Raw genomic sequence first — 10,724 nt, 5'->3', positions numbered from 1 at the left:
TGTCGGGGACTGGGATGTGGGGACAGGAGGAGAATTAAACTGATGTTCCAGCTTCTGGGGTTCAAGGAGCCTGTTGCTGAGAAAGACCCAGCCCTCCCCCACTACGCCTGCTATCTCTGTGAAGCCCATCAGGCTGGGGTAAAGAGCCCAGTCTTCTTTTTTTAAAGGTTGTTTTTTTTTTTGATATGGGCCATTTTAAAAGTCTTTATTGAATTTGTTACAATATTGCTTCTATTGTTTATGTTCTGGTTTTTTGGCCATAAGTTTTGTGAGATCATAGCTCTCAGACCAGGGATCAAACCCACACCCGCTGCACTGGAAGATGCAGTTTTAACTGCTGGATCACTAGGGAAGTCCTAAGAGTCCACTCTTAAAGGAGATCTTGCCTTGTCCAGGCAGCGCCCATCTTCATTCCAGAACCTCCCTATTACATCAGGAACTGGTTGGGCTGCCTGAACCTCGCTGCAGAGAAGGCTGCTTGATGAGGGTGGTTTGTTGCTTTGAGATGATACAACTTCCCAGCTGGGGGAGTGGGGTGGGGAACAGAATCAGCTCAGCAAAATGGTGTAGGCACTCAAAGTTTAGCACCTAGAGCCCATCTCCAACTGGGTAGCTCTAAGACCTGTTTTTGCTTTCCTGTGTTTCTCAGTTCTTTGTCTAAGGTCAAGACAGTTACCTCTCTGAAGATCCAAGAGTAAAAGATGGACAGCTGGGTAATGGGTCCAGACCCAAAGGAAGAAAGTGTACGACTTGGTGGAAGGATGTTTAAATTCTAAGACGCTTAATCTAGCATCTGTAGAATCTCGCTCCATTCTAAGGCGTGGTGCTGGCGGATATAAAGGTGATCAAGATATAGTCCTTGACCTCAAGGAACTTCACATTCTAAGAGGGAAGAACAGAAATGACTCTAGGTACAATGCCAGAGAGATACAAATGAACTGCTATGGCAGTTCTGAGGAGGGAGGGAAAAGTTTTGGAGGGATAACAGATGATGAGAGATATCAAGGAAGCTTTATCTAAGATGGGTGTTGGGTTCTGAGAACAAAAGTGGAGAGGAGAGAAGGCAATGGCACCCCACTCCAGCCCTCTTGCCTGGAAAATCCCATGGACGGAGGAGCCTGGTAGGCTGCAGTCCATGGGGTCGCTCAGAGTCGGACACGACTGAGCGACTTCACTTTCACTTTTCACTTTCATGCATTGGAGAAGGAGATGGCAACCCACTCCAGTGTTCTTGCCTGGAGAATCCCAGGGAAGGGGGAGCCTCATGGGCTGCCATCTATGGGGGTACACAGAGTTGGACACAACTGAAGCGACTTAGCAGCAGTAGCAGCAGCATGGGCAGCTGCTTGGAGGAGGGAGTAAAAGGGTAGTTTTCGTAAGGAGTTTAGTTCGGCCAGAACATGAGGTATGTGCAAAGGGAGTGAAAGGAAGAAAAAGTTAGAAAGCTGGGTTGAGGCCAGAGCCTGGTAGGCCTTCAATGACAGTGTAGGGAGTTTAGACAGAATTGGATAGGGTGGGGAAAAGCCTGAATTATAAGAGAGGAACCAAGAGCTACAAGGAAAGGAGAGAAAGACAAAAGGACAGATTGCTTGGGTGCCACTGCCAATCACTTGGAGGGACAGGTCCAACCTGTCTCCATCTCAGCTCTGTTTGCATGAAGAACCCCATTGCTGGCTCACCTTTGTAGTGCCCAGGGCAGTACGTGAATTGAGAAATCCAAGGTAAGTAGGGAACCGTCCACACCTCCCCTCCCCAGAGCCCCAGGGGTGGGCAATAGGATCTGGAGGTGAGTCAGTGGGGCGGGGACCCCAGTTCTGCTCAGATCTGCCTCCCTGGGAATATAAAGGGCAAGCCTTGGGTTGCCTTGTCTCAGAGCACCCCAAACTTGCCATCATGAAGATCCCCGTTCTTCCCGTGGCCGTTCTTCTCTCTGTCCTGGCACTCCACTCTGCTCAGGGGGCGGCGCTGGCCAGCTCTGAGGTGAGCAATGTCACCCGGCTTCTCTTATTAGCTGATTTACTCCCCAGTTTCTTTACCCTCCATCAGTTACTGGAGAAGTGGCTCTTACCTCTGGCCGTTCCCAGGGGCCGAAGGGGAGGCTGGGTCTCTGAGGAAGGGAAGACAGGAGGAAGGAGCCGAAGCGCTCCTGGGAAGGGGCAGAGAGGCTGATGTTTCTGGAAAGAACGGTCAAGTGTGGGGTGGAGGCTGGACATCCTGAGAGGGGACAGGGGCTGAGGCTGGTCATCTGGGTTCAGCCACACCCCTTTTTGGCCTCAGGAAAACCCCTGAGGCCCCTCCCTTCCCACCTTACCCCACTACTGGGGGAGAATGTCCACGCTGGATATGGAAGTCAACGACAGGGCACAGACTCCACTGCGTAGGACGGGAGCAAGTGTCGTTGGGGAGCAAAAGAGGAGGCGGCACGAACTTACCCGGCTCAAAAAGGACAGTCCATATGCCACCTGCCTGCTGCTAAGTGGGAAAAGGTGCCCGGTGCGGCCGGAGTTGAAAAGTTTTCCAGAGAACATGGAAATCTGATTTATGAACTCTTACTAATTAAAAATGTTTCATTCAAATTAAAAAACAAACAAGCCAAATTATGATGCGATGTCAACATTTGGGTCTAGCCTGTGGGCTACTGTTTGTGACCGCTGTTGTGGGAAGGAAGAAATCAGGGGGGATGAGGCTGGGCAGCTGAGTTGGGGAGGGTGACAGACTGGAGGCACTGAGGTCCGGGGATGGGGGCTTGTACCAGCTGGAGTAGAGAGATGGAGACCGGGACTCTGGTGGCAATCAAGTCACAAAGCAAACCAAGCTCCATCAATTAAAGGCAGAAAGGGGTCCCACCTGCCTGCTAATCTCCCACGCCCAGCTTCGTGGGTTAAGTGGGGGTGTCTCAGGAACACCCTGAGCCTACCACAGAACCACACAAGCCAGTTCTTCTTGGGAGGAGTCCTCTTTTCTCCACCCTCTCCTCCTGCTGCCTACAGGGGATGCGGGCTTGGGCTCCGAACTCTCTGCCTCCCGCATGCCACCCTCCAATCCCTTTCTTGTCACCTGTATATCTGTCTACTGTCCGCCACCATGCTGGGACAGAGTGGGTTAACTGAGGCCCCCCAGGATGGAGAATGGGGCTGGCCTGTGGAGGGCGGCAAGGGGCAGAGAGGCTTTGGGGAAGGTGATTTGCCATCAGGCTATCATTTAGCCCCTTTCTCTTCTTCGCTTTCCAGGAAGAAACCACCGTTGGTAATTATGCAGCAGGACCCGAGGTAACCCACCTATTTTCGCCATCCGACTATGAGTTTGTCCCCTATCTCTTCAGTGTTCTTCAGTAACTTTCTTAACACCCTGCTTCTTTGCCTAGGCCTTTAATGCCCAGTTCCTGAACATTGACAAGTTGCGATCAGTAAGTTTCATTCTCTAGAGCGGCCTCCACACACACTCCCATCCTCAAGGAGACTGATGCCTGGGTGGAGAGCTTGCAGGGTTTCCTCGGTCCCTCACTCTTCCCAGAGGGCCAGGGGCTAAGCTCTGTCCTTCCCTGGAAGTGACCCTCTTCTGGTCCCTTTCTCTCTCTGCAAAGGCTTTCAAGAACGATGAATTCCTGAACTGGCGCGCTCTCTTTGAGGTAAGAGCTTGGGTGCCCTTTCTCTCCTGACTGTTTCCCCGGGTAGGGGCAACACATCCTGGTCTAGCCCTTTTGGTGCTTTCCTGGGTTCTAGGAGGGAGTAACTGTCCCGCTGGAATGCTGCCCAGCTAAAGGAAGTTCCCCTGGGAGGCTGTCGTGGCCACACTTTGTTTTCCTAATGTGACCCACAAAGACAATCCCCGAAAAGCAAGAACTTAATCAGTCGAGGGTTTATTCAAACCTCATCCTCATCCTCCAGGAAGAAAACGAGGTCCTAAGTTGAGTGACTTACCTAAATGTAGAAGGCTAAAGCCAAGGACTTCCCTGGTGGCCCGGTGGATAATGCAAAACAGGCCCGGGTTTGATCCTTGGTCAGGGAACTAGATCCCACATGCCACAACTAAGACTCAGCATAGCCAAATAACTAAGTGAAAATAAATATTAAAAAAAAAAAAAAAGAAAGCTAAGTCCGTGGCAGAACTGAAAGTAGAGCCTGTGGTGCGTGATCCTGCACATACTATGTGCCCTCACGCAAATGTCTTCAGTTCTCTGAGCCTCAGTTTCCTCATCTGTGAAGTGGGTATGATGTCAGTACTGAAATCCAAAGATTGCTGCAAAGACCAAGTGAAATCGTGCCTGTAAAGTAGTCTGTGCAAGGCAAGCACAGAATACAGGCTCAGAAAATATTCATTCTTACTGTATTTATAAGACAATGACACCATCACCACTTCAGAGAACTCTTCAACAAGAGCTTACTGATCCGTGTTCACCCGACCTGTAACACACCACTCTCATTCTCATTTTCTGCCTTAGTCTATCAAAAGGAAACTCCCTTTCCTCAACTGGGATGCCTTTCCTAAGGTAAGAGGAGGTGGGCATTAGGAGAGAAAGGAGGCTGGGGGCGAGGGAAAAAGCAGAGGGTCTGAGCAGGAGAGTAAGGAAATGAAAGCGGGCTAAACGTTCTTCTGACTAAAGCTAAGTCAGACAGGGAAGGGCAAATATCACATGATATCACTTATATGAGATCTCTAAAAAAAAGCTACCAATGACCTATCTACAGAACAAAAACAGAGTTGCTGATATGGAAAATAGACTTATGATTGCCAGCAGGTAAGGGAGGGGAGGGGTGAATGGGAAGATTGGGACTAACATACACGCACTACTACAAACAAAATAGATAGCTAATAAAGACCTGCTGCATAGCGCATGGAACTCTACTCAATACTCTGTAATGGCCTAGATGGGAAAAGAATCTAAAGAAAAGAGTGCATATATGTATAACAGATTCACCTTGCTGTACACCCGAAACTAAGACAGCACTGGAAATCAACTATGCCGCAACCAAAATTTAAAACACAACAACAACAAAATAAGTCTAAGGGAAATTGCAGCCACTATAACTCAGAGGAGAATAGGAACGTAGACCAGAGCAGTGAGTCCTCTCTGTCAGAACCCCACCCTATCCTGGACTTCCTTAGGATCCTGGCTTTCCGTGCCCCAGGGTCTCCAATCTGACTGTACCCTCTCTCTCTCAGCTGAAAGGACTGAGGAGTGCAACTCCTGATGCCCAGTGACCCAGAGACCCAGCGCTGCTGATGCCACTGCAAGAGTGGGCTACTGATCACCATCCTATGATCACCCTTTGCTGCCTCAGTAACTCCAATAAAACGTTTTCCAAACAAACAGCTCCTGCATCTGCATCTCTGTCCTTATCTTACTGGGCTCTCAAAAGGAATTAAGGTGGAGTGGGGTCCAAGGCTGGTAGGCAGAAATTTTGACTTCTGAGAGGATAGTAAGTAGAAAGGGCTTCCCAGCTGACGCTAGTGGTAAAGAACTCATCTGCCAAGGCAGGAGATGCCGGAGATGTGGGTTTGATCCCTGGGTTGGGAAGATTCCCCTGGAAGAGGGCATGGCAACCCACTCCAGTATTCTTGCCTGGAGAATCCCTTGGAAAGAGAAGCCTGGCAGGCTACAGTCCCTGGGGTCTCAAAGAGTTGAACATGACTGAGTGTGTGTGTGCACACACACACATACACACACAGAGGAAGTAGAGAGGGTAGTAAGTAGTGAGATAGGATGAAGTGGGAAGGGCATATCAGGCTGGCAAGAGACCCCCTGTGTCTTAGCTCCTTAGCACTGGCTGACATCCTTGAGGAGCATGACGTGATGAGCAGCTTGGTAAGATCCCCAAGGAAACTAAGCTGCCCTCTGAACATCTGGCACCCTTCCTGACCTGCCTCCTGAGAAGCTGAATCCTCTGGGGGTGGTGATTTGGTATAACAGAGCTATCTGGGATTCTGGGCTCAGGACCCAGCTTGAATCATAAGAGCCCATCTGAAATCCCTTCTTAAAAAATTAGGTAGGTTATAGCTTTTCCAGTAAGCAGCCTGATAGTGAAAGTGAAGACGCTCAGTCGTGTCCGACTCTTTGCAACCCCATGGACTGTAGCCTACCAGGCTCCTCCATCCATGGGATTTTCCAGGCAAGGGTACTGGAGTGGGTTACCATTTCCTTCTCCAGGAGATCTTCCCAACCCAGGGATCGAACCCAAGTCTCCCGCATTGCAGGCAGACGCTTTACCATCTGAGCCATCAGGGAAGCCTGAGGTGATGTCTAAAAATGGTGTGTTATTCACTTGACCCAGAAAACTCCAGAGGATCCTTACTGAAAAAGAACAGATTGTTCCTAAACCCGAAGAGGAGGTTGCACAGAAGAAACAGATATCCCATAAGAAACTGCAGAAACAAAAACTTTTGGCCCAGGAATAAATGTTGCAAAAAATAAATGGAAATAAAAGTAAAAAAAAATATGTAGGTTATAAATAAAGAAAACTAGTGGTGTGACCCTGGGTCATTTTAAGCCTCCTTTCTTTATCTGTGAAATGAGTGTGGAAATAAACAAGAATGATAATAACTACCTTGAAGTGTTGTTATGAAGGTCAAATGAGATAACATATGTAAAACCCTTTGCACAGGGCCAGGCATATAGTAAGTCCTTAACAATTGCTTGTTTTCTCCACTTCCCTCCCCAGCAACCTTGGGAACTGCAGTAAAGACCCAGATTCATTATTTACTCACTCACTCACCCACCCTCCCTCCCACTCAACCATTCATCCACCCGTTTACCGCAAAGGTCTAGAAGTATGGAATGGATTCAGTTTCTGTTCCTGCAGACATACTCTGTCTGGAATCTGTGTGCTTTGTGTGGCTGCTGTATGTACTTAAACTGTTGAAATAGTTGGGGTTATTTCTGGTTTCTCTTGAAAACTGGGAAAATGAGACAAGGGACCCTCAGTTGGCTTAAATCTGAGTAACAGCTGCCATCTTAACATAGGACATGGTCTCAGCTAAGTTCCACGTGGCAAATTTCACTTATTTACATTGCCTTTTGGCTCTTACAAGCAACTGAACTTGCAAACTGTGGCCTGTTGTTTACTTGAAGAAGTAGACTACAAAGGGAAATTAAACTCGTGAAGGGGGGAGGAAAAACTTCCCTCTACACTCTTAAGTTCTGTGGCTGGCCTAATAATTAAATGGACATGAGACAGGTGAACAGGAGAAAGGCATAAACATTTAATTTGTTTTTACATATACACAGGTATCTTCAGATGGAAAATGAAAACCTGAAGTTGTTAGGTCTTAAAGATTATATGGTACACACCTTTTAACAAGAAGAATGATAAATTGTGGGGATGTGATAAAGCACAGGGGCTTGTACTAGGGGCAATAAATTGTGGGACAGTGACTAGGAAGTATGTGAAGGGAACTGGTGGAAGATAAGGGTTATTTTAGTATGTTTGTTTATATAGACTGGAGTCAACTCCCAGTCTCTGATGATAAGAATGTTCTTCTCTTCCTGGTACAGGGAGGGTACCTTTCTCAAGGAAGAATTTACAACTCGCTTTTAGGTGTGTATGGGGGATGTCAGAGAGCCCTTCCTGTTATCTGCTGTTTAATAAGTGTTCTCAGCTCAAAATAATCAATAATTAATCATCAAAGCAGAATATTTGAACACGGCATGTTCTGAACCCCTTCACTTGGTTCCTGCTTCCAAAGAGCTTAAAGCCTAGATAAGTAAGACATGTAAATGCTGTTTATACCTGTTATTCTAGTTGACACACACACACAAACAAGAAGCAACTTATAAACAGGATCATTAATGGGAAAGAAAAAATGGAAAACTGGTTAAATGTCACAGTCAAGTAAAATACTTAGCAAAGATTGAACGCTCATAAATTGGGTGATAGGAAATGGAGTAGAGGAAGAAGAAGGGATGTCCTTAAGCTATATTTATTGAGTGAATAGGTTTTAGGGAAAGAGACAAGCTGTCATTACATAGAAGGCAGGAGTGTCTTTGAGATAAAGCAGTTCTCAAAGTGTAGGTCTGGGATCAGCAGCATCGGCACCACATGAGAATTTACAAGAGGCACAAATTCTTGGGCCTCGCCCCAGATCTACTGTATCAGAAACTGGGGGGTGGAACCCAGAAATTCATGTTTTAACAAGCTCTTTCGGTGATTCTAACGGCTTGAGAACCACTGAGAAAGGAAAACCGGAGAATGATTAATGCAAAATTCAGGATGGTAGTTACCTCGTAGGTAGAGAGACCATCATGTGACAGGGAGGGGATACTTGGAGGCAGTAGGAAGTGACAGAGGCTTCTATTATTAATGTTTTTATTTTTTCCTTAAATATATTGGAGGGGAGGAAAAATAGACATTTTCCTTCTGCTCTTCCAGGTTCTTGACTGGGTCTCTGAAACAAAAGACATGTTAACAAAAGAAAAGCATACAAATGTATCTGGTATAAGTTTTATGTGACATGGGAGCCTTCACAAATAAATGAAGGCCTGAAGAAGCAGTCAGGCTTGTCTGTTTTTGTGCTAGGTTTGATGAAGAGTGGTCAGTCACGGTGAAATGGGATAGGACAAATGGGATATGGGCTCAGTCAACTGGGGAAACTTAGGTGTGTTCAATAATATTCCTCTTGGGGGTCCCTCCATCTTGGAGGCAAGCATGATCTTTTCCCTTGGGCGGAGGGAGGGCACTTCACACATGAGGGTCTTGTGACCTGCTTCTAGGGAAGGTCAGAGAGTCCTTCCTGCATCTATTTTCTTGGATTCCTTCAGCTTGAAATATTCAATATGCTAAGGCAGAGTATTTGGGGATAGTGCGTACTGAACCCCACCAATAATACACATTTATGTATTCAGTATTGCATAATAACATTTGAGTTGACCGAAAAGTTCGTTCAGGATTTCCCAAGGATGGCATGGAAAAACCCAAATGAACTTTTTGGACAACTCAATATTTTATTAACACAAGAGTGATCTGTGAGTGCTGAGGGGTTACAGAGTTAAGAAACAATTTATGAGTCTAGGCGGAGAAGGCAATGGCACTCCACTCTAGTACTCTTGCCTTGAAAATCTCATGGACGGAGGAGCCTGGTAGGCTGCAGTCCATGGGGTCGCTAAGAGTCGGACACGACTGAGTGACTTCACTTTCACTTTTCACTTACATGCATTGGAGAAGGAAATGGCAACCCACTCCAGTGTTCTTGCCTGGAGAATCCCAGGGACAGGGGAGCCTGGTGGGCTGCCGTCTATGGGGTTGCACAGAGTCGGACATAACTGAAGCGACTTAGCAGCAGCAGCAGCAGCAGCATGAGTCTAGGAAGATTGGACTCTGAAGGGAAAAAAAATGCAGACATGCTTTTGTAAATGGGTGATGTATGTACTCAGCTGCTGCTGCTGCTGCTAAGTCTCTTCAGTCATGTCTAACTCTGGAGTGGGTTGCCATTTTCTTCTCCAATGCATGAAAGTGAAAAGTGAAAGTGAAGTCGCTCAGTAAGTGTCCGACTCTTCGTGACCCCATGGACCACAGCCTACCACAGGCTCCTCTGTCCATGGGATTTTCCAGGCAAGAGTGCTGGAGTGGGGTGCCATTGCCTTCTCTGGTGAGTACTCTAGATCAAATGAAATTGCCAAAGATGGACCAACATGGGTGAGATAATTCAGAGGATTCAAAGGACAGAAAACAAGATACCTGTTCTCTCTGGGGAATGTGTAGGATAAGGAAGAAGCTGAGCCATTTCACTCTACATTTCATGGAAACAACAAATGCATTCTGTGCGGACATTATGCTACTCATTAACAAGATGCAGAAGTATATGTTGAAATATAGAATAATCTCTAAGATATAGTAAAATGGAAAAAGAAAGTGGCAGAGTGGGGAATAGTATGTTAAAAAAACGATGGTAGCTCTTGTATGTATAAAGTTGGACTTCCCAGGTGGCACTAGCGGTAAAGAACCCACCTGCCAATGAAGACAGATGCAAGAGATATCTGCAGGGTTTGATCCCTGGGTCGAGAAGATCCCTGGAAAGAGGGCACAACAACCACTTCACTATTCTTGCCTGGAGAATCCCATGGACAGAGGAGCCCGGCAGGCTGCAGCCCACAGGGTCTCACAGAATCGGACACAACTGAAATGACTCAGCATGCATGCATGCATAAAGAACTTTTAGAATAAAATTCAAGAAGTAACAGTGATCATCTTTGAAGGCTGATGTACTTTCTCTGTGTACCCTTTTGGATTTTATGAAAAATAATTTTTTTTTTTACCATATGTACTATTATATATTCAAAAAGATAAATTAAAAAAAAACTCTAATAAAACAAATAAACCCACCAAAAAAACCTTCTGCATTTTAAGGTATTAGGGCCTAGCCCATGAACTAGTCTGAGTAAGCACTTCTTACTGAGTGAATGAAATTTCCCATACATTCACCGTACGGTTTTGCTACTCAAAGTGTGCTCCTTGGACCAGGCGCATTGGCACCACTTGGTGCTTGTGAGGAAGCAGAATCTCAGCCCATCCCAGAGCCAGTGAATCAGAATATGCATTTTAACGAAGACTCTGCTCCTCCTCCCCACTGCAGCTCCCCATAAAATTCAAATGAAAGCACCACGAAGCTTGAGAAACACTACCTGAGACATTATGTTAAGTGCAGGAGCTTCTAATCCAGTGGAAGATAAAGAGAAAGTGGTAGAAAGCCCTGGACACCCTTAGAAAAGATGTGCTTAAATTCAGAAGGGA

General features: G+C 46.5%; 1 protein-coding gene across 2 annotated transcripts; it reads left to right on the top strand.

The window, feature by feature from the left end:
* Positions 1-1,893: 1,893 nt before the first annotated feature.
* Positions 1,894-5,202, top strand: KRTDAP (keratinocyte differentiation associated protein). 2 transcript variants are annotated; one of them, XM_068991684.1, is made up of 6 exons: positions 1,894-1,980; positions 3,231-3,269; positions 3,365-3,406; positions 3,584-3,628; positions 4,442-4,489; positions 5,164-5,202. In XM_068991684.1, exons 1-6 carry the CDS (start codon positions 1,894-1,896, stop codon positions 5,200-5,202), a joined length of 300 nt encoding a protein of 99 aa, XP_068847785.1. The 2 variants fall into 2 exon arrangements, with proteins under 2 accessions (XP_068847785.1, XP_068847786.1); XM_068991685.1 differs by lacking the exon at positions 3,365-3,406.
* The last annotated feature ends 5,522 nt before the right edge of the window (positions 5,203-10,724 follow it).

Source organism: Capricornis sumatraensis, chromosome 20 (assembly GCF_032405125.1).
Source record: "Capricornis sumatraensis isolate serow.1 chromosome 20, serow.2, whole genome shotgun sequence".
In the NCBI taxonomy this organism is placed as follows: domain Eukaryota; kingdom Metazoa; phylum Chordata; class Mammalia; order Artiodactyla; family Bovidae; genus Capricornis; species Capricornis sumatraensis.
The sequence above is the reverse complement of the archived record's forward strand: the minus strand, read 5'-3'. Positions and strand labels throughout refer to the sequence as shown.

Bases quoted from the DNA above. Each gene is read 5' to 3' on its own strand.
- KRTDAP (XM_068991684.1), top strand. From the start codon at position 1,894: ATGAAGATCCCCGTTCTTCCCGTGGCCGTTCTTCTCTCTGTCCTGGCA. The intron at 1,981-3,230 runs GTGAGCAATGTC...TTCGCTTTCCAG, and splicing joins CGGCGCTGGCCAGCTCTGAG to GAAGAAACCACCGTTGGTAA. The intron at 3,629-4,441 runs GTAAGAGCTTGG...TTTCTGCCTTAG, and splicing joins ACTGGCGCGCTCTCTTTGAG to TCTATCAAAAGGAAACTCCC.